The sequence below is a fragment of the Lynx rufus genome, unplaced genomic scaffold, assembly GCF_022079265.1.
Source record: "Lynx rufus isolate CCGP_SWC_20201006 ecotype Redwood Valley unplaced genomic scaffold, mLynRuf1.p SCAF_11, whole genome shotgun sequence".
Lineage (NCBI taxonomy): Eukaryota > Metazoa > Chordata > Mammalia > Carnivora > Felidae > Lynx > Lynx rufus.
The window spans coordinates 6,072,735-6,097,347 of record NW_025814825.1 but is presented as its reverse complement, the minus strand read 5'-3'; the positions used below and the strand labels follow the sequence as shown (position 1 = coordinate 6,097,347).

Sequence of the window (24,613 nt, the reverse complement as noted above, 5' to 3'; positions counted from 1 at the left end):
CACAGAAAAGATCTCCTTAATTCAACTAGACAAACATTTACTGAGTATCTCCTAAGTACCCTGCCACTTGCATAATCAGAAAATCATCTTTGGATGAAGGCATTTTCAAAACCTAGGTACACCCTCCCCTAACACGGAAAACATTTAAAGCCATTGGTGAAACAAATATAAAGGTACCAGAACTGTTTAGGAATTCAGGAAAAGACAAATTCAGATTTAAATTATTTTTGGCAAGCAAAGGGAAGTCCAATTGGTCGACCCTTGGCCAGGCCTGCTTACTTTCTGTGAGCTAATACTCAAATGAGTTAATGATCAGGAAAGACCCTAGAAGTCTCTAAGGAAAACACTCGATCTGAGATCTAGAACTAACTAATAGAAAACAGAACAGAAGTTTCTGCATGCCATCTCTGGGATGTCGACAGTTCACTGAGTTTTAATTTCTGAAGTACTCCTATCTTTTCCATTTTATGTATTTTTGACTACAGTGTTTTGAGAAGAGCATAATACTTTATTTTACACACAATTCAAGTATCCACAAGAAAATCCTTCTAACCCTTATGCAAATATTAAGAAATTGTCTCACCTGCTCAGACTGTGTGAGCTTCATGGCTTCAGAAAGATATGCTGGTTAAAAAAAAAAAAGGCACATTAATGAGTGTCATAATTTTGTAATCAACAGGTCAAAGGAAGAATTTCAACACTCCTATGACAAAAAAGAACTGGTTTTAGAAGCAATTCCAAGCAATTCTGCTACATAATTATCTTGTTCCCAAAATCAAACAAGGTGGGGATTTTAAGAAGATAGGATTTTTTTTTCCCTTAAGTTGTATTTATTTATTTTGAGAGAGACAGAGACAGTGCAACTGCGGAAAGAGCAGAGGGAGGGGGAGAGTGAGAGAATCCCAAGCAGGATCCACACTGCCAGCACAGAGCCTGACATGGGGCTTGAACCCACGAAGCTGCAGGAACATAACGTGAGCCAAAACCAAGAGTCGGATGCTTAACTGACTGAGCCACCCAAGCCTCCCAAGAAGACAGGATTCTTAACTTCTCCAAGAAGTCAGTGGAAATCAACTGTAGATATTCTCTACCCCACCTTGAAGGAGTCTGCTCTTCAAAATCCTTGTAGATTTCACAATTAAGAAAGTAAAGATGGCCTAATAAAAAAATAGGATTAGGGAGGATTAAAACTAAGCAAGAACCTTATCAAACCTTATTATTATGATCACAAAAATGTCAAGAGATTGATTATAGGTGTCTTTTTAACCACATGAATACTTGGACTATATCATTTTGGCCTCCTTCAAAACTACTTTTATTGAATTATTTCTGAGCTATCCCATCAACCTAACCTACCATGCATGAATCAGGTAGTTAAAAGCCATTAAGAACTTGTGGACATATTTATTGTAAGTTGTTGTCTTTTATTAAAGACCCTAAATAGTCCTAATAAGTAATAAACTTAAGCTTCTCTCTGACATTAGGATCAGTTCCTGGGTGACTTAATTTACTTGAATTTAAACAGTCACTGTAAAAATACATTTTTCCTCTCTGCTAAAAAGCTTAAAGCCAAATTCTCCTTCTATCAAATAAGCAAGAACTCATGGTACACTTTGTGAACAATATTTCCAGGCACTCCTCATTTTATCTTTCTAAGGATTCCTCATCTGCTTATTTTTAATTACATTTTATATTTTGTTGTATTCCTCTGGAAGACCTTCTATGTACTGCCTGGAACAAAAGAGAGTATAAACAAGTATCATAATAGATCATACACAATCTCCATTTCTTATTTCTTATTATCAACATCTCAGTATCTCTCATCCCTACATTAAGTTCCTTTTTGCCTTTTTGCAGATCTTACAGGGCAATGTTTCTGTCATATTAAAGCCAAATATTTTAATGATTTTGAGTTCATGACTTAGAACTGTTGCCTGCTAGGTTATACCATAATCTTTAAGATACGGATTAACTGGATGGTCCTTCCCCAACAGTAAAACAGTTGGCTATATAGCCTTTGCTCTAGCCATACTTAAATTTTTTCCTCAACTTTTGTGTCTTTTATTCCTATAGTAAGTCTATATAACTGCATACAGACTATTTCTTTGTCTTTTTCTTCATGTTTAAGGCTGTTGAGACACTCTTATCTATTGCAGCGATACAGTGTGGATGAACTTCCCTATTATTTCCACATACCATCATCTCCCCATCTGAACTACAGTTTGCTGTAAATTCACTTTTTAAACAAAGGGAACAGTTTCATAAAACCAGGCTTAAACCAACTGGACTGCCTTTGTAGAACCTTGCAACTATAACACAACAGTAGAGAATACCCAAGGACATGAGTTTCCAAAGCCAAAAAAAAAAATCAAGAGTCACACTGCCACTTAAAGTATTTCCCATGTTTTAATTTACAATTTGGGTCTTAAGGGGGCATCTAGCTGGTTCACTTGGTAGAGCATGTGACTTTTGATCTTGGGGTTGTGAGTTCAAGCCTCACACTGGGTATAGAGATTACTTTAAAAAAAAAAAAAGTAAAAATAAATAAGTAAAATTTGGGTCTTAATAAAAGAAAAAAATTTCATCTGATTAGTCATGAATTTGTTCCAGAGTCACAACTGAGTATCTCACACACACAGCAAAATATTGCCTCTGAATGACAAAGACTGATCTGCTCAGAATCATTTTCATGCTGCCATAGCTTCATGGGAAGGTCCAGGTCAAGACAGGTTTCAACCAAGTATATGTAGACACTGTGAACTCTGAGGTCTGCTCATCTTCTAAACTGCTGGAGTTCTAAGTACTGTAAATGGCTATTATCAACTTCGCATTTAAGCTTTTGCTCTTTTTGCTGTTTGTCAAAGAAAAGAAACCCACTTAGGCAAGTGGACTGTGTAAGACTATGAGCAAGAATTCTATCCAGCTATAGCTGCTAATCAAGGTTTCTGAGCAACAGATTTTTCTGACAATCCTGGAGTCAAGCCCCATGTCAGGTGTAGAGCTTACTTAAAAAAAAAAATCCATCAGAAGATCACAAAGTATAGAGGCTATGAGTTTAGCTATGTAATCTCAGGGTAAATGTTTATGTCTCAGAATCTTCTCTGATCTTTCATAGTTGGATAAGAGGCACCTCCTTTGCCCTTAAGTTCTCTATTTCAGGCTTTCCTTTTTATCAGTCATTCTCAGATGATGACCTTCCCTATATTTTTTTTTAATGTTTATTTCTTTTTGGGAGAGCAAGCGAACAGGGGAGGGGCAAAGAGGGAAGGAGACACAGAAATGGAAGCAGGCTCCAGGCTCCCAGGTGTCAGAACAGAGCCTGACATGGGCTTGAACCCACAAACCGTGAGATCATGACCCGAGCTGAAGTTGGACACTTAACCAACTTAGCCACCCAGGCGCCCTTCCCTATCATATTTCTAAAATAAATCCCTTCAGAATATATTTACACCCATACCTCCCAAAGCACCTCTGCTATAAGCCCTAGATATAAGTCAATTTAGAAAATACTAAGCTTATTCCAACCACGTCAATTTTCAAATTAGCATTACATTCACAACTCCACTCTAAAAAACACAAGGCTATTTTTAACCCAGTCTAAACTCCAAATCAAATCAGCTCAGTGGGATTAACTGATCACACTTGAGTTCTATTCCCTAATTAAAACTAATGGGATCCAAAAGGCTGCCTTTATCTTTTCTACTCCTGAGAATGTCACAGATTGTAGATACTGAGAAAGTGGGGAAAGGCGTGTAAAGCCCAACATCGGTTTTAATTCCTCAAAGACAGGGACACAGATTAGGAATGAAAGAAACGTTTCTCCCTTTTATATATTCAGAACCTCCTAACGCTCAATGGACAACATATACTGATCACTCCATTGTGATATATTTTATATACATGTAACCACAAAGACTCTGGGTTATTTAACCAGAGGTATTACTTCACTGGGGCATTCACCCACAACACTGTTGTTGTTTTTTAAATAGTGTAATATATTGTCTTTTCTTTTTTTTTTTTTTTTTTTAAGCTTATTTATTTATTTTGAGAGAGACAACAGGTGAGCAGAGGAGGGGCAGAGAAAGAGAGTGAGAGAATCCCAAGCAGGCTCTACAGCACAGAGCCTGATGTGTGGCTTGAACTTATGAACTGTGAGATCATGACCTGAACAGAAATCAAGTGCCACTTAACTGACTGAGCCACTCAGGCAACCCAGTACACTGACTTTTCTGTATAGTGACTATAACAATTTCATTCATAACAAAATATGGTTTATGAAAGATTTAAAGAGTACTAGCTGCCAAGTTTAATGTTGCATAAAGGTCCCCATAAAACTCCCTATAAAAATTCACAAAGACTTATGGGGTACGTAGTATGCACTCAGCCCTACAGCTGAAGGAGTACACTTCAGTGGCAAACTCATTCTTTAAAAATAAGACTTGAGGGGTGCATGGGTGGCTTAGTCAGTTAAACGTCTGACTTTGGCTCAGGTCATGATCTCGCAGTTCATGGGTTCAAGCCCTCTGTGAGGCTCTGTTCTGTGTCTCCCCCTCTCTCTCTGCCCCTCTCCCTCCTCGCTTGTGCTTTGTCTCAAAAATAAACATTTTTTTAAAAAAAATTTTTTTTAAATAAGACTCGAATTTTTTTCTAAAAATCATGGACATGTAGGCAAAAATCACTAACATAAAAGGACTTATTCAAACCAGGATCCACTGTGTGGTATTTCAGCAGTAAGGCAACACTGGAGGGGTATATTCTGCCAAGAAAGAACATGGCTTTAATCACTGCAGTGGCCTAGAAGAAAAAGAAAGTGTTTTCCTCTAACAGAAAGACTATAAGATTTGTTCTAAGAAAGGTGGCCTATTTTTAATGCAGCATAAGTAAAACACTCCCTCCTCAAAGCTTTTAGGGTAATTAGCCAACTGAAACCAGTCTGTACAAAACAGACCCCAAAAATCTATTTGAGTTCAGCATATGCTAGACTGTGGGACTGATTGGGATAAAATTAGGTGTTTGATAAGAAGTCATTAATTCTAAATTTCATACCTAAAAGCAAGCTATCATCAGCATGACACCATAGGCATGAATGTACAGATGAAATATTCAGAAGGAAACTAAGACCACAGAAGAGTATTACCAGCATCTTAGCAATCCAGTGAAAATTAAATGGTTAGAATTAAGTTAGTTATTACTTTCATAACCCAAAATGGCTAACTAACTGAAATCCATTTTCCATAGTAACTAAGATGTATATTGACAGATATCTTGCAATCACTTCTATCTTTAGGGTTCTCCAGGTTCAGAAAGCTGTGTCCAGGAGTCATTTTGCATATACAACCAGTATTGCATATAGAACCTTCATGGTTTAGAAAGACAAGGTTAGGAAGAACTGGGAAATCCAAGATACTCACTTGAAAAATAGTCCAAACTGACATTCTGGTAGGTCAATACTGTCAACCTTGTATATGCAGGCCAACAGCACATCATTACTATTGTGACTTTCATTCTGAATAAACTGTTGAGAGATACTGGAGAAAAGAAACTGCCTTCCAGTTTAGACTTGGTATTTCTTTAAAAGAATACTCACCTGAAGCCTTTTTGTGACAAGAAATAGCCTCTTCGTATTTTCCTGCAGCTAATAAACGATCTGCTCGTCTGCTCTGTTGATGAGCCTAGAAGACAAACATTCTTAAGTTCCTCCAAATTATATAAAAAGACACGACTTAAAATTTTTTGACAAGATAAATAATGCCTTTTTTTTGCCACCCATCAAACCATTACAGCTGTATCTATGAGAAATCTAACAGGTAGCATCTGAGGACTGGCATCTTTTCTCAACTCTACCAATAAACTATCAAGTTTAACACTAGCGCTGAGCTCCTTCAATGAGTCACATTCTTCCATTCTTCAGAGATCAACCAAGAGTTACAATCACAGATTGTATATTTATTTACTTGACTTTTAACAACCTCCTTTCAAAACAAAAGCTATCTTTTAGATCCTTTCACTAGTTTGTATAGTTTAAAAACTACAATAAGGAAATTATAAAATAGTAAAATTCAAGCTTCTATTAACTCATTCTTTCCTTTCAACATTAAAGTTACTATTTAAGATAAAAATCTGTATACTGTACAGCTAAAGAATTATACCAATATTTAATATTACAGTGATTTTTTTTTCAGGTAACACTGACCAAAACAACAAACTCAGATGTGAAAGCAAATGGCTCAAGTGCCCCCAAATGTAAAGGTAAATGGATTAATAAGTAGTCACTGGCCTCTTTACATGTGTGCTACACTTTAAGAATTACTACAACATGGGACACCTGGTGGCCAGTCGGTTAAGTATCCAACTTCGGCTCAGGGCATGATCTCATGGTTCATGAGTTTGAGTCCGCACCAGGCTCTGTGCTTACCGCTCAGAGCCTGGAGCCTGCTTTGGAGTCTATGTGTCTCTCTCTCTCTCTCTCCCTCCCTCCCTCCCTCCCTCTCTCTCCCTCCCTCTCTCTCTCTCTCTCTCTCTGCCCCTCCCCCACTCATGCTCGCACTCTCTCTCAAAAACAGATAAACATTTAAAAAAATTAAAAAAGAAAAAAAGAATTACTACAACTTTATGAATGTGATTCCCTTTCTTACATGAGGATGTGCAGCAGACATATCTGACCTAAGGTTCCACAGTTAGCAAACAAGGAGCAAGACAGAAATGATCAAAGTCAATTTTTCTAACTAGGTAGTTTCCCTCACTAACAAACTCACAGATGATTTAGAAACGCTGCTTTAAAAAAAGTAAAAAGCATCGTACACCCATCTTCATAGCAGCATCAATCACAACAGTCAAAAAAAGGTGGAAGCAACCCAAATGTCTCTATATATTTATATATGTATATACATACATATATAATAGAATTATTATTAAACCTTGAAAAAGAAGGAAATTCTGATGCATGCTACAACATGAACTCTGAGGACATTATGTTAACAATAAAATATAAAAGGGGCACCCGGGTGGCTCAGTCGGTTAAGCATCACTCTTGATTTTGGCTCAGGTCATGATCTCAGTTTAGGAGTACAAGCCCTGCATTGAACTTGTGCTGACAGAGTGGTGCCTTCTTGAGATTCTCTCTCCCTCTCTCTGCCCCTCCCCTGCTCACATTCTCCCACCGCCCACAAAATAAGTTTTAAAAAATTAAAATAAATAAGCCAGTTACAAAAAGACAAATACTATATGATCTCACTTATATGGATATCTAAAGTAGTGAAAACTCATAAAAACAGAAAGTGAAATGGTGGTTGCCAGGGGGTGGAGAGAAAAGTGAGTTAAGGTGGAGAGTTTCAGTTTTACAAGGTGAAAGGTTCTGGGGACCTGTTGCACAAATGAATATACTTGCTACTAAACTGTGTACTTAAAAATGAGAAAGGATAAATTTTATGCTATGTGTATTACCTCAATTTTTAAATCTTTACTTATTGTTATTTTTTTTTTAGTAACCTTAACTTAAATGTGGGGCTTGAACTCGGGACCATAGATCAAGAGCTGCATGCTCTTCCAACTGAGCCAGCCAAGCGCCCCTTTACCTCAATTTTTTAAGAAAGCAAAAAGCAAATCTGTTCTGTCAGGTGTAAAGTGATTTATCTTGAATGCTTTTCAAAAACTGTGCCACAGATGTCTCATAAAAATACTTCAGAGAATCACTTTTGCAACAGAGTAGAAATATTCTGGGCATGTTTGCAAATCACACTCAATGTAAAACAGAGGTGAAGACAAAAGTAGAAATCAGCAATGCATGCTTGTTTACATTTTCCCTTCTATTTATGCCAGGAAGACACAACACTATTTAAAAGCAAGATCATCCATTTCAACTGTTACAGAGGCTGTTTACTCTTCAAATAATAACTAAACAAGCTTTGTCCCTAAGTCTCAATTTATTCCTGAAAATAATGATGGGTAAAAGAAATGGCTAGGGGCTTAAAATACTTTTAACTGAGCATAAAATACGTCCTGAACACAGGAGTATCTTTTGGTACCTAGAAATGACACAGATCTTTTGGGAAGAGAATATACACGAAGAAAACTAAGTTATAATCAACATGATTTCTCTATGTGTTCTGATAATATAGTTAAAGCAAGTGGCAATCAACAAGGTTCTAGGTGTGTGGGGGGGAACCCACAAAGGAAGGGGTGAATTTGCATGTGCCTTAACCTTTCTGAGCTTTGAAAGAAGCCCTACATAAGAGACAAACCTCTGAAATTCCAAAGTATCTCCTAACTGTGGACGGCAAAGTGCAGATCCAGCCCTACCACGAAGCCAGGGCTCTGGGCACAAGTCTTGGCTCTCCCACTAACCAGCTAAATTATTTCATCCTTCAGGGTCTGTTTACAGGTGATGAACCTGTAAGACAATAGACATGGACTATATCGGTGCTATTCAAGTTTTAGTGGAATACAAATCACCTGGGGATCTGGTTAAAATGCAGACTCTGATTCAGTAGGTCTAGAACAGGGGGTTGAGAGTCTACCCACATGTAGCTGAAGCTGCTGGCTCTGGGACACCCTTTGCAAAGCAGGAAGAGATACTCTCTGAGATTGCCTCTTCTATGCCTCTGATGATATTAACCACTTTCTACGTTGTACTATGAAGTACAACTCCCTAAATAAACTTCAAGCTCCATAATAACAGAATAAATTATTAAATACCAAAGAAACATACAAAAAGTTCTCAAGTGGTGAGAATAGGATCTCATACCTGTCCTGACTTCCGTAAAACCTTCCCATGTAAAGTTCAAGCTCTGATCACTCTGCCAATTCAAGAGTTACATCTCATTTAAAAATACACACCTGCTCTAGGTTATCTGGCACCACAGCAATCAAATTCCCTATTTAAAAAAAAATGCAGGGGTGCCAGGGTGGCTCAGTCAGTTGAGCGGCAGGCTCTTAATTTCGCCTCAGGTCATGATCTCCCGGTTTGTGGGATCCGCACTGACAGCACAGAGAAGCCTACCTGGGATTCTCTCTCCCTCTCTCTCTGCCCCTCCCTGCCCTCCAAATAAATAAACTTCAAAAAAAAATAATAATAAAATACAGTTCCTACTAAGCTCCTGTTACACACCCAGCAAGCAGAGTCTCTGTACAGAGCTTGACTGCCTAGATTCAAATCTTAGTTTGAACACTTATTAGACACATGAAACTGGCTTTCTTAACTTTCTGCCTGAGTTTTCCCATCTCTAAAATGAGAGTACAGTGAAAATTAGTTAAAAGACAATAAAAGCCATGGCAATCCCTGCCATTAAGTTCACAATATATAGGTTGGGGAGACTAGACTAAATTGTTTTGTTTTTTTCCCCTAACTGAAGATACTATAGGAAAATTATCTTGGTAATATTTCTTATTTTTATGATTATTTTTAATACCTCTTATTTTTAAAACAAATTTTAAAGATCTCTAATTTAGGGACACCTGGGTGGCTCAGTCGGTTAAGCGTCCAACTTCGGCTCAGGTCATGATCTCATGTTCGTGAGTTCGAGCCACATGTTGGGCTCTGTGCTGGTAAGCTCAGAGCCTGGAGCCTGCTTCAGATTCTGTGTCTCTCTCCCTCAAAAATAAACAAACATTTAAAACAAATCTCTAGTTTAAAACTGATCTCTTTAAATACTGTTCTTGGTAGAATCACAGCCATTAAATGTTAAGTCCATAACTATGTTTCTTCAGTAACTCAAAACAGCAACAAAAAGCAACTGAAATGGAAAACGTTGGTGAGAGATTCTAAAAGCAGTTTGGGCACTCATATACATATATATATCTATGTAGATCTCTCTCTCTCTCTCTCTCTCTCTATATATATATATATATATATCTTTAATTTTTTTAAGGGGGGGGGAAGAGGGAGGGAGAGGGAGAGAGAGAAAATCTTACGTGGGATCCACAGTGAGGGTGGGTCCCAACAAGGGGCTCATCCCACCATGACTGTGGGATCATGACCCAAGCCGATATCAAGAGTCTAATGCTCAACTGACTGAGCCACCCAGGTGCCCCTGGGCACTGATATATTTTAATTCTGTTAACACGTTTTTCTTTTGCCAAGTATTTCAAGATACAGTAAGATTTATGGAAAAGGCTTTATCTTAATATTTCATATTCATTCAGAAAGGATAAAAGACACTCCAGGTCTTTGAGTGGTTTCACTAACAATTCAATTTAATGTTTAAGAATGCATCTATTTTGAGTACTGACCAAATTAAGCTTTTTTTTTTCTTAAATAAAGTATCAACATTGACCAGGAAACTGTTAGACAGAAAAGGCAATGTAACACTCTTCAAGAGCTTCAACTCCATTAACTCATTTTCATCTCCCTAGCTGGTAAATAAATGAGCTCAATTTTTTGTCTGTTTTAACCCTCTGGATTTCTTATAAAAATGTATAAATCTTTCATAAAAATCAGTGTTTTCTAAACTAACAAAACAGAAACAGACTCATAAATACAGGGAAGAGGGTGGGTTGACAGATGAAGTAAAGAGGACTAAGAAATAAAAACTTCCACTTATAAGTCACAGAGATGAAAAGTGCAGCATAGGGTATAAAGTCTATAATATTCTAATAACATTGTATGGTGACAGATGGTGACTAATTATGGTGAGCACTGAGTAATGTATACAACTGTCAAAACACTATGTTGTACACCTGATACTAATATATAACACTATGTCAACTATACTTAAAAATAAAAAAAAAAATGGTGTTTTCTTTTCTGTCCTAATTATCTTTTATCATTCTAATAGGTCACAGTTAACTAATCATTAGTAGCTGTGTCCTTTGGATATATATATTTTTTAACTCAGGTATAGTTGACATACAAAACATTGATTTAGTTTCAGGTGTACATGATTTGATATTTGTATATATTGCAAAACAATTACCACAGTAAGTCTTTTAACATCATACACCATACACTGTTACAAAAAAATTTTTTCTTCTGCTCAAGACTTTTAAGGTCTACTGTCTTAGCAACTTTCAAATATGTAATTCAGTATTATTAACTATAGTCACCATGTTATATATTGCATCCCAGGACTTATTCATAACTGCAAGTTTGTACCTTCTGGCCTCCTTCATCCATTTTAACCTTAGTCACCGTGGCAACTACCAATCTATCTATGAGTTTGGGTTTTTGTTTTGTTTTGCCTTTTAAGTTCCATCTGTAAGTGAAATCACTTAAATTTGTCTTTCTCTGACTTTTTCAAATAGCATAATGCCCTTTATCTCCATTTATGTTTCATAAGTGGAAAGACTCTGGGTTTTTTTGTGGCTAAATAATATTCATTATATAAATACCACATCTTTATCCATTCATCCATCAACGGGCACTTATTTTCATATCTTGGTTGTTACCAATAGTCTGTATATCTTTTCAAGTTAGTGTTTTTGTGTTCTTCAAATACCCAGAAGTGGAACTACTGGATCATATGTATCTCTATTTTTCTTTTTTTTTTTTTTTTTTTAATTTTTTACTGTTTACTCATTTTTGAGAGAGAGTGAGAGCACAAGCAGGGGAGGAGCAGAGAGAGGGAGACACAGAATCCAAAGCAGGCTCGAGACTCTGAGCCGTCAGCACAGAGCCTGATGTGGGGCTTGAACTCACAAACCACAAGATCATGACCTGAGCTGAAGTTGGACACTTAACTGACTGAGCCACCCAGGTGCCCCATGATGTCTCTATTTTTCATTTTTTGAGGAACCTCCATACTGTTTTTCATAGTGCCTGCACCAATTTGCATTCCCACCAATAGTGCACAAGGGTTCTCTTTTCTCCACATCCCAGCCAACACTTGCTATTTCTAGTCTTCTTGATACTAGCCATTCTAACATGGGTGAGATGAGGGGTGCCTGGGTGGCTCAGTCAGTTAGGCATCCGACTTCGGCTCAGGTCATGATCTGTTTGTGAGTTTGTGAGCCCACATCAGGCTCTGTGCTGACAGCTCAGAACCTGGAAGCCTGCTTTGGATTCTATGTCTCCCTCTCTCTCTGCCCCTCCTCCCCCTTTCAAAAATAAACACTAACATGGGTGAGATGGTATCTCATGTGGCTTTGATATGCATTCCCCTGATGATCAGTGATTATTAAGGATCTCTTCACGTACCAGTTAGCCATGTGGATGTCTCCTTTGGAAAAATGTCTTTTCAGATTCTCTGTCTGAAATTAATTGGACTGTTTGTTCTTTTTGCTACTGAGTTGTATGAATTCTTTATGTATTTTGTTGGACACTAACCCCTTATCATATGCATGATTTGCAAATATTTTCTCCCATTCAGCAGGTTGCCTTTTCACTTTTCATTTTGTTAATGATTCCCTTTGCTGTGCAGCTTATTAGTTTGATGTTCCACAAAATTATATTTTCTTGATATTCTTTGTTGATTTTCTTATTTTCTTTACTTCTTTATCAACAACTGTTGGTAAGCAGTTATATCATAGCTATATCATAGCTCCCAATGACCCCTGCCTTCCAGTATTCATACCCGTATGTAATCTCTTCCCCTCTAATGTGCACTAAACCTAGTGACCTGCATCTAAGGAATAGAATACAGCAAAGGGGAGGGGATGTTGCTTCTCTGATTAGGTTACAAAAGACACTGGCTTCCATCTTGGTAGCATTCACTCCCCCCTTGCTCACTTTTTTAAAATGTTGATTTGATAGAGAAAGAGAGCTGGGGAGAGGTGGGAGGGGCAGAGAGAGAGGGAGAGAGGGAGAGAGGGAGGGAGGGAGGGAGGGAGGGAGGGAGGGAGGGAGGGAATCCCAAGCAGTCTCCACACCTGTCAGCACAGAGCTGACAAGGGGCTCAATCTCAGGAACCTTGAGATCATAACCTGAGAGGAGATCAAGAGTCAGGAGGCTTAGGGTACTGAGACACCCAGGTGACCCTCCCTTACTCACTTTAATAAAGCCAAGGGTCATGTTGCAGGCTGCCCTACCAAAAAGCTCTCAGGGAAGGAACTGAGGGTAGTCTGCCAACAGCCAGCAAGGAACTGAATCCAAAAGCTGATTCAAAAGTCCTCAAGGAACTGAATTCTACCATCAGCCATGTGAGTGAGCTTGGAAGCAGCTCCTGCCCCAGTGGAGCCTTCAAATGGGACCACAGCCCCAGATGACACCTTGATGGCAGTCTTATGAGAAATCCTGAAGCAGGACCCAGCTAAGCCATATGGTTATTCCTGCCTCACAGAACCTATGAGAAAACAAATGTGTGCTGTTTTAAGCTCCTAAATTTTGGAATAAGTTGCTGTATAACTCATATCTCATATACTAATAGTATGGCATCTTTGTCTTTTATTGTAAGCTGCCTCAAATTCTATTTAGAAATAAATCTTTTTTTTTTTTTTTAAAGTAAGCTCTATTCCCAACATAGGGCTTGAACTCACAATCTCAAGATCAAGAGTTGTGTGCTCTACTGACTGAGCCAGCCAGATGCCCCTAGAAATAGATAATGTTTAAATAGGGAAAGCAGTGACTGGCCAATCCTCGTAAGACTGTGATACCCTATCACTGAGTATTAGATTTCATGATACTATAATCTCATATTTAAGTACTTTCTGGCATTTAGAGTTTATTAATAAACTGATGTAATTTTGCTTTGAGAACCTCTTGAATTCTCATGGAGATGAGCAAGCTAAGCATTGTCTTACCCTCCAGCTGTAGACAATTACAAAGCTGGATACAATATACAAAAACAACATTTTACACTGAACAAAAAATAACAGAAGGCTACAACTTTAAGAAAAGGAAAAAGTGCAAGGTGAGGCTTTCTTTCTGAGAGCACTTTCCAAAATGCAGTGCAGAAAAACAAAACCCAAGCAGAAGGTGGTATCTACTTAGGGAAAAGAAATGAAGAGTAGAGCAAAAAGGTTGGAATTTGAGGAGGGTCCAGGATTGGAAAGAATTACACTGAAGACGACAACCTAAAAACATGCATACAAAAGTCCTTTCAGGTCTGTAGCCAACATCTAAGCTGCACATGCACCAGGTTATAATTCCAGGAGGCCTAGCAGACACTCTAAGCAGACATTTCACAAGCTACACGATGTTGGAAAGACAGGCTGTAGTTTAGACCTGAAGAGTATAGGGATGCTGGTGAACACCGGAGACTTTCAGTTGAGAACCCAGAAAGGTCAGCCCCAGGAGTAAGAATCACACTCTAGGCATTATGGGTAAAACTAAAATAGACCCACCCTAATAAAGCCTAAAACCAAGTTTAGATGGATCACGGTGATCTGCCAGTATTTTAACCACCAACCAGAACAAAACACTCTTTAGAGGAAGATGCTAACTTCAGTCTCTACAACATATCATCCACAATGCATGAAATGTTAAAATAACCTTACTAAGCATGTGAAGTAGGAAAAAGTGGTTGATAATAAAGACAAAGACAATGAAAACAGATCCAGAGATAATCCATGTTGAAATTAACAGCATGGAACTCAAAGCAACTATGCTTAAGATGTTAAAGAAAATACAGACAGAGGATACAATAGATGAAAAGAAAACTAGAGACATGGGATGAAAGTTCTGTAAGAACTGGGGACTTTGTCCTATTCACTGTTAAGTCCTTGAGGTCCAGAACAGTACCTGACAAGAAGGTAGTTACTCGTAATATCTGTTGGTTAGTTGGACGAGGGAATGAATGGTAAGTTGCAGGGAAGAATGGAAGAAGTCATGTTTACAGCTGGTAACAGGGGCGCCTGGGTGGCTCAGACGGTTATGCATCTGATTCAGCTCAGGTCATGATCTTATGGTTCATGAGTTTGAGCCCCGCATCAGGCTCTGTGCTGACTGCTCAGAGCCTGGAGCCTGCTTTGGATTTTGTGTCTCCCTCTGTCTCTGCCCCTCCCTCACTCATACACTGTCTCCGCCCCTCTCTCTCTTAAAAACAAACATTAAAAAAAGAAAAAATAAAAATAAAAGTTGGTAACAAAACCAAAGACTGGAAAATGCTGACAGAACATTACTATATTTCAGAAAAATATCAGAATCAAATTCTGCATCAAAATTTAAAATAACTATATATATATGGATATACATATATACAGAAAAAGAGTTGGTCTTTGATGCATTTACTTCATTCACTATTTCATCCACCCAATCTCTAGGACATTTTAATCAGAATTTTCCTACTCCCTCTCAATTAAAAATGAAAGCACGAGGGGCACCTGGGTGGTTCAGTCAGTTAAGCATTCGACTTAGTTTCGGCTCAGGTCATGATCTCACAGTCTGTGAATTGGAGCCCTGCATGGGGCTCTGCACTGACAGTGTGGAGCCTACTTGGGATACTCTCTCCCTCTCTCTCTCTTTCTCTCTCAAATAAACTTAAATTTTTTTTAAGTTTAAAAAAAAATGAAAGCATGCTACTACAAAATGTCTAAAACCTTTATAAAAAGTAAAACAGTAATGTCTTACCGTGTGCCCTGTACAGATTCCTCCCTTGCTGAATCCTCCTCAGAAGAGCCAACGCTTTACACACATCCCACTGGTCTCTGTGAACTGCTCTTCTTCCAGAAAATCAATATGATTCTTGTGGAAACTGCCATATTCTTAATTACCTCATCCCCTGGACACTAAAGAATTCATTCCACTGCATTTTCAAACTTAGGGACAGAGACTATGTCAAGAAAGTTTTAAGTGGTTCTAACTACTGTGACATTCAGGAATTAACTAAGCCTGCAGAGACATAAAGCAGTCAAGCCTGAAATGGCAGAGGGAGAATCTGATCATCTTTAAGCCTCAGGTCCCATACTTTCTTAGACCTACCTGCAATGTAGCCCTGCCCTTCCTGCACCTTTCTTTGGATTCCAATCAATTACCCTTTCAATAAATTATCCCTTTTGGCATAAACTAATCTGAAGTGGCTCTCATCACCTGCAACCAATGAAAATCCTAGCTAAAACTAGATCACTTAATGACTGCAGCCACCAAGAAGTACCTTCTACTTCCACATGCTAACTGCTTCAGAAAAAGATTGGGGTGCCTGAGTGGCTCAGTCCGTTAAGCGTCCGGCTTCAGCTCAGGTCATGATCTCACGGTTCGTGAGCTCCAGCCCCATGAGCTGGAGCCCCATGAGTTCGAGTCCCGTCCGTGTCTGGCTCTGTGCTGACAGATGGGAGCCTGGAGCTTCTGATTCTATGTATCCCTCTCTCTCTCTGCCCCTCTCCTGCTCACTCTCTCTCTCTCAAAAATGAATAAACGTCAAAAAAATTTTCTTTAAATACAGATTAAATAGTCTTTTTTCCCCAAAGGAAACAGTGTTACTTTCTATTACTTTCCATTTAATTATTTCCGTGTCCCTGGGGAAAGCTGTGTATGTAAAGATGACAAGAAAAGGAACACCATACCAAACACAATATCAAAAAGGCAGAGGAAAATATAATGTACTCTTGAACCTTGTGGTAGGGTCTTCAATAGAGAGCAACGGAGAAGTCGCATTCACTCTCCCTTCCACCATCAATTCACTGTAAGTCTCCTACAGGCAAGTAGTATCTCCTAAGAGTAAGTACTGAATTGACCTCGGTCAAACTAATATAATGCAATCACACTTAAGATAACTGCTCAAGTGTTAGAGAAGGCCAAGACCTATTTTTGATTTTAAGTCTAAGGATCAACTTCTCCCACACGCAGCTCTGCTGCATCTTTTTTTCTACCTCATTTTCAGTTGCTTTTTTTCAGAACTGCCGCCATCTGCTGTGAAGGCAAATTACAGGATACAATCCACCAATGAGTTCTGAAATCAATTTAGTGGGTCAAAACCATCATTAAAAAAAATTTTTTTTTTAAACATTTATTTGTTTTTGAGAGACAGAGACAGAGCACAAGCAGGGGAGGGGCAGAGAGAGAGGGAGACACAGAATCCGAGGCAGGCTCCAGGCTCAGAGCTGTCAGCCCAGAGCCCGATGCAGGTCTGGAACTCAGGAACAGTGAGATCATGACCTGAGTCAAAGTCAGACGCTTAACCGACTGAGCCACCCAGGCGTCCCAAAACCAGCATTTTAAAAAATCTTAGTAAATATTAGAGTGCATGATACACAGTATTATAAATATATATATACATACTCTACATATGTGCATATACACACAGACGTACATTTATGGCATCATAATGTTTCAGTTTCAGCTTTTTTTGTTTTGGGTGAAATTTATGAGGGCCCTTGCATTTTACACAATCCCAAGAGACATATGCATAATGTGACAGCTCTACATAGTATATACATATGTATGTGTGTACTGATCATTATGTAAGAATCTCTAATTGTGGATCCCAGTCAAAACATGGGCAAACACTGATCTAATAGTAAGACCAATATTTTAGTGAGAACCTTGCTTTCAAATCCCACTGTCACCACTTATTCTGCATGTCAATGTCTTCATCAGTAAAATGGGGAAATAACAGCTACTAAGAAGATAAATAACACAGGTGACCCTTGAACAACGTGGATTTGAACTGCATGGTCCACTTATATATGGATTTTTTTCAATAAATACAGTGCAGTACTATAAAGTATTTTCCTTATGACTTTAGTATTTTCTTTTCTCTAGTTTATTGTTAATACAATACATAATATGTATAACATATAAATACGTGTTACTGTTTATGTTATTGGTAAGACTTCCAGTCAACAGTAGACTATTAGTAAAGTCTTTGGGGAGCTGGGAAAACTGAACAACATGAGGAAAAGTGAACCACTTTCTTTCATCATACACAAAAATAAATTCAAAATGGATGAGGGTTGGCTGGGTGGCTCAGCCAGTTAAGTGTCCAACTCTTTTTTTTTTTAATTTTCTTTTTAATGTTTATTTTTTTATGCTATATTTACTTTTATTTCTAAATTCCTACTGTTGGGTTTTTTTTAATTTTTTTTATTTTTTAATTTTTTTTTTTCAACGTTTATTTATTTTTGGGACAGAGAGAGACAGAGCATGAACGGGGGAGGGGCAGAGAGAGAGGGAGACACAGAATCGGAAACAGGTTCCAGGCTCCGAGCCATCAGCCCAGAGCCTGACGCGGGGCTCGAACTCACGGACTGCGAGATCGTGACCTGGCTGAAGTCGGACGCCCAACCGACTGCGCCACCCAGGCGCCCCTATTTTTTAAAATTTACATCCAAATTAGCATATAGTGCAACCATGATTTCAGGAGGAGATTCCTTAGTGCCCCTTACCCATTTAGCCCATTCCCCCTCCCACAACCCCTCCAGTTTGTTCTCAGTTTGTTCTCCATATTTATGAGTCTCTTCTGTTTTGTCCCCCTCCCTGTTTTTATATTATTTTTTGTCTCCCTTCCCTTATGTTCATCTGTTTTGTCTCTTAAAGTCCTGATATGAGTGAAGTCATGTGATTTTTGTCTCTCTCTAATTTCACTTAGCATAATACCCTCCAGTTCCATCCATGTAGTTGCAAATGGCAAGATTTCATTCTTTTTGATTGCCGAGTAATACTCCATTGTATATATATACCACATCTTCTTTATCCATTCACCCATCATGGACATTTGGGCTCTTTCCATACTTTGGCTATTGTTGATAGTGTGTGCATGCATGCACAATGGGGGGAGAGGGAGAGGGAGAGAGAGAGAGAATCTCTGTCAGTGCAAAGCACAACACAGGGCTCAAACTCAAACTGTGAGATCATGAACTGAGCTGAAGTCAGATGCTCAACTGACTGAGCCACCCAGGCGCCCCAAGGGTCCAACTCCTGATCTCAGCTCAGGTCTCGATCAGGGGCAGAATTCACGTGGGACTTCGTGCTGGGCGTGGAGCCTACTTAAAAAAATAAAAAAATAATCAGGGCACCTGCATGGTTCAGTTGGTTAAGCATCCGACTTCAGCTCAGGTCATGATCTCGTGGTTCATGAGTTCAAGCCCCATGTCAGGCTCTGTACTGACAGCTCAGAGCCTGGAGCCTGCTTCAGATCTGTGTCTCCTTCTCTCTCCCCCCCCCCCCCGCCAATGCTCTATCTCTCTCTCTCTCTACACACTCATTCGCTCAAAACTAAACATTAAAAGATTAAATTTAAAAATAAATAAAACCAAGATGGATGAAAGACCTAAATGTGAGACAAGAGATAGTGAAAATCCCAGAGAACACAGGCAAGAATCTCTTTGACATCTACCATAGCAACTTCTTACTAAACACATCTCCAGAAGCAAGAGAAAAGCAAAAATGCACTATTGTGACTTCAAGATAAAAAGCTTCTGCCCAGGGAAGGAAACAATCAACAAAACTAAAAGGCAACCTCTGCAAATGGAGAAGATATTTGCAAATGACGTATTCGATAAAGGGTTAATATCCAAAATATATAAAGAACTTATAAAACTCAATACCTAAAAAACAAATAATCCAGTTTTAAGAAATAGGCAGATGACATGAATAGACATTTTCCCAAAGACATACAGATGACTAACAGAAACATGAAAAGATGCTCAATATCAATAACCAGGAAAATACAAATCAAAACTATAATGAGTATCAGGCCACACCTGTCAGAATGACTAAAATTAACAATACAGGAAACAACAGATGTTTGTGAGGATGTGAAGAAAAGAGAACCCTCTTGCACTGGTGGTGGGAATGCAAACTGACAACAGCCAAATTATGGAAAGAACCCAAATATCCATCGACTGATGGGTAAAGAAGATGTGGTGTATATGTGTATGTATGTATATACACACACACACACACACACACACACACACACACACACTGGAATATTGTGTATATATATTATCCAGCCATCAAAAGGAATGAAATCTCGTCGATGTGGAAGGAGCTAGAATGTATTATGCTAAGTGAAAGAAGCCAGAGAAAAGCAAATACCATATGATTTCACTCATATGTGGAATTTAAGAAACAAAACACATGAACATAGTGGAAAGAAAGAAAAGAAAAGAAAAGAAAAGAAAAGAAAAGAAAAGAAAAGAAAAGAAAAGAAAAGAAAAGAAACCATAAAAGAGACTTAACTATAGAGAACAAATTGAGGGTTGCTGAAAGGGAGGTGGGAGGGGGATGGGCGAAATGGGTGCCAGGTATTACGGAAGGTACTTGTGATTGAGCGCTGGGGGTTATATGTAAGTGATATCACTAAATTCTACCCCTGAAACTATTATTATGTGATACTGGAATTTAAATAAAAATGTGAAACATTTAATAAATAAAGACTGTTAGGGTCATGGAAACAAATATTTAAATTTATGTAAATACTGGTAATACAATGGAGGCATATTTAAATTATGTTCTCATTTGTCATGATTTGGTGGTTCTTGAGTTCCGGCCCCACATTGGGGCCCACTGCTGTCAGCCCGTCAGCACAGAGCTAGCTTCGAATCCTGTCCCCCTCTCCTGCCCCTCCCCCACTTGTGCTCTCTCAAAAATAAATATTTTTTAAAAAGGGTCAAGTGTATATATAAAGTGCCTGATGCCAATCCCAGCACTTAGTAATTGTTGGGTAAGTCTTAGTGCTCTACCACCTTTCCCCAGTCCTTCCATTGAGCCCCACCTAACTTGTGACAGGATGAACTTTCCTTGAAATTTTTCAGGGCAACAAGGAAGTGGTTCAAAATAGCCTCATTTTTACCTTAAAGATTTTACTGCCAACATAATGAAGATATGATAATTACAAAGAATTCAGGTATGTAAAAGGCCATTCTTTGAAACATGGTATTGGATTCCTTGTCTTAGATGAGAACTGACCACTCTAGAGAGAAGCTCAGTTACTCAACAAACATTCTCACCACCCTTAATACGGCCAAAAACATACAACTGTGGCCACAGTCACATGGACCCTGTTCTCAGAGTCTGCAGAGTAGGTAAGCAAAGCATGAGCAACAGTCATGTGTAAATTAGTCTGACATCACTTCCCAAATAGGCAGTAAACAAATTAAAGAACTACAAATTATGTCACACAAGTTTTGACATTTGCTACCAGCACAGCACCCCTTTGCCAAAATTAAATGGAAAGAAAGGCCTAAATATACACCAAGTAACTTTACAAGTTACAATTTTTCCATATTAAAAATTCACAAAAAGAAATAAAAAACTGATGAAACAAAACTTATTCAGTCCAAAGACTAGCTATTCCCCCCAACAATGGAAATATGATTTAGTTTATTTTTCGTTTGTCCAATTTCAAAAACAAGAGAACTAGAATACAATGTCTGTATTACATATTAAAATGACTATTTTGGGGGCACCTGGGTGGCTTAGGTCATGATCTCACAGTTCGTGAGTTTAAGCCCTGCAACTGGCTCTCTGCTGTCAGCACAGAGCCTGCTTCGGATCCTGTCTCTCTCTCTGCCCCTCGCCCCCCTCAAAAATAAACATTTAAAAAATAAATTTAAAAAATGACTAAGTTGAACCAGTCTTTTCTGTATCTTAAAAATCTACTACCAGCAGTTAAGCCTATATGGCCTTTACTCCAAACCTAACACAAGAGAATCAACACTAAAGCAGAGACACTAAATGACACAGAATCCACAGTTCAATATAAATAAGGAACATATTGAAATGAAAATGGTGAGTACTGTACATTAATTCAGAAGTACTGCTAGAAAAGGTCATGATACTAAAATAAGTTGTGACCCACTGATCTAAGTCATTACTTAATTTCTCTCAGTCTAGGCTTATTTCTCTGTAGAACTGGGAAGCAGTTCTTCCTAAATTCCAAGGATGCTCTGAGAACACATATTTATAAATCTAGGTACTGTAATAAGTCCTTATACAACAAATCTGGACTACACTATAATGTCATTAGAAAAAGCCTGTATAAACTACTGGGATTTTCAAAGGTACTCATTAAATCCTAGTATTGAGAACTATTTCTCAGGTTCAGTCAACTTGATACTAAGTTGTTTAACTGACATAAAAAAAGTGATCACCTTCAAAAAACAAAAACAAACAAAAACAGTCTTTTAAAACTGAGTGACAAATTCCGAGGCCTGCCACTGGTACTTATTTACAAGTACAATTCCAATCATTCAAGTTAAATGTTAATCTCTGTTCAACTGTTCTCTTCTAACGGCTCGGCTACAACTCAGATCTTTCAAATCTCAAATGGTTTCAGAGTTCAAGATGCCAAATTTCTGATACTTGTCCACATACATTTTATCCTAGCCTAACGAGGCTCTTTCCCAAATTCTCCTCTATAAAAATACTATTGTCACCATTTAACTAATTTTTCCTAAACTGGTGATTCTGCTGCCCCATCTACAACTGTCACCCAGCTGCTATCTTCTCACAAGCTACCATACACTAGTGGGGCACTTGGCTCAGTATATACTGCAGCCTCTGGCCAAATAAAGTGAAGCTAACTGGAACTGAACCAATTGTCATTTTGCAAGGACACTTGAACTTTGAAGCACTCTGTAAACTGCTGGTTATTTCTAATAATATTCCTGTGAAGTTTCAGTATTGAGCCACCCATTCTATTTCACTGTAAACTATATGTGACCTTAAAAACAAAAAGTGCAAGATGTGTCCCTGGTTTTTAAAAACTCACAAATCTAGTCCAATTCTTTTTAAGTGTAAACAACTCTTACCAGTGGGGGTGGGCTTAACTTAAAACTAGGAGGCGCTGGGGCGCCTGGGTGGCGCAGTCGGTTAAGCATCTGACTTCAGCCAGGTCACGATCTCTCGGTCCGGGAGTTCGAGCCCCGCGTCGGGCTCTGGGCTGATGATGGCTCAGAGCCTGGAGCCTGTTTCTGATTCTGTGTCTCCCTCTCTCTCTGCCCCTCCCCCGTTCATGCTCTGTCTCTCTCTGTCCCAAAAATAAATAAACGTTGAAAAAAAAAAAATTTAAAAAAAAAATAAAAAAAAAAAAAACTAGGAGGCGCTTCTCAGAGCAGCTAACCTGGCACCAGTCATTTGGGAAAAACAGCTTTAGGTCCTAGAATCTTAGACTTTTCAAGCTCAGCAAATCCAAACCTCATTTTACAAATGAGATTTTAAATTAAGAGCTTATGGTCTGATTACTATAATAGCTAACTCTTACACTGTACTAGGGACAAGGTACTGTTTACACCTATTTACTCCTTTAATCCTCACAACAAACCAGGAAAGAGGGTGAGGACAACAAATGTACCCAAGGTCACACAGCTATTAAGTGTCAAAGCCAGAACTGATACCGAAGCGGTAGAGCTCCAGAATCTATAGTCTTAAGCCACCGTGCTCCATTGCTTCTCTATAGAATGGTTTAAATGAAGCCGGGGGTCTTTCACGACACTAGGATTCAGAGTTCCAACCTGAGAAACGAATTCTCCACACACCCCTTTCCCCAATGCCAACATCGCCCACCAGCGCAAGTGAACGGCATGCAAACCTGTGCCTGTACAAGTTCCTCCTGTCTGGCTACAACCTTAAGGAATCTTAAGTAACCAAAATAGGTACCCTCTAGGAAACCAAAAGATGCAGTGGTCAGTCAGAAAAGAACTCGTGCTTCTCGTTTCTGTTTTAATGAGATCATCAGAAAAGCCTACAGTAATAAGTAAATGGCCTATGAGCGCTTTTTCTGAAGGGGCAAACATCTACCGTATTTTCACGATGCCTAAAGTGATGAAACGGAGCTAAAATCAGGGACGGCCCTGTTTTCTTCCAGCTGTCTCCAACTTATTCGAGAAGGGTGATCCTCAGTTTACGCATCTGAATGTAGGCGAGAAATGAATGGGTGGAGGAAGAGAAGGGGGTGAGAGGGGGTATTACTCCAACTCTCCACCGTAATGAAGCTGAGACTTCAGACCCTACGTATTATAAGTTAAAACCAGTATTCACACCACTGCTGCGCTGGCCGGCTTCAGTGCCCCTCCAGGCTGCAGAGAGGTGGTTACGTGGCGCGTGGAAGCATTTCCTCTAGCCTGAAGAGTAGGTGGCTTTCCCGGCTGGTGGAAGCCCCTCACTCACTGCACTGCAGCAGGGTACGCTTCGGGGAGCCGGGAAATGAGACGTGATAGCTTCCCGGGGATGCCAGAGGGAGCAACGTCTGGGGAGCCTTTCGCGTAGCCGATGTGGGACCACGCCTGCCCCCCTCCTCCACCCCTCAGGACCACCTCCCGCAAACCCGCCTCCTAGCCTCGAGGGTCAGCAGCACGCTAGAGGCGCGACAGGACTCCTGAAGCAAAGGCTCCCGAGGGCGGACACGACCCTCAGCGGACTACTCACCAGATTGAGGGGTCCTTCCATTACTTCCATAGACCCCGGGGTAAACGGCGGCCTGAGGAAGGGGAGCGACGGCGCCGGAGCACATGGAGGGAAACAGTAGTAAGCAGGGCGACGGAGCGGCGGCGGCGGCAGCTGCCCCTCTCCGCGCCCCGGGAGCCAGCAGTGGGCGCAGAGGGAGCAACAACCGCACCACTTCCTCCTCCGGTGGCGCGCCGCGGGCCCGCCCCCCGCGCCGCGGCCACGCATGCGTCATGGCGTCACACGTGGCTGGTTCAAGGTGGGAGTGAGGACCGGGGAGTGGGTGGGGCTCAGGGAAGGCGGGGCCCGACTGGCGTACACTCGCTCGCGGGCTATCTTTCTTCTCGCGAGAGGCGTATCTTCCAGCTGCTTGAAGTCTTCTCTGACGTCACGAGGGGATGGGCAGCCTTGTTGAAA

At 39.6% G+C, this 24,613-nt stretch overlaps 1 protein-coding gene across 3 annotated transcripts in view; it reads right to left on the bottom strand.

Moving 5' to 3' along the window:
- NRBF2 (nuclear receptor binding factor 2) overlaps window positions 1-24,382 on the bottom strand; it is a 37,124-nt gene extending 12,742 nt beyond the window's left edge. The window contains exons 1-3 of one of the 3 annotated variants that reach the window (XM_047072831.1): window positions 24,179-24,382; window positions 5,588-5,672; window positions 584-624 (exon numbers count right to left, since the gene is read on the bottom strand). In XM_047072831.1, the coding sequence (XP_046928787.1) occupies window positions 584-624; window positions 5,588-5,672; window positions 24,179-24,208 (156 nt within the window). In that variant the 5' untranslated portion in view covers window positions 24,209-24,382. Of the gene's footprint in view, window positions 1-583; window positions 625-1,096; window positions 2,323-5,587; window positions 5,673-24,178 lie in introns of those variants that run through there. The other 2 variants (XM_047072833.1, XM_047072832.1) reach the window with 2 other exon arrangements.
- Between the last annotated feature and the right edge of the window lie 231 nt (window positions 24,383-24,613).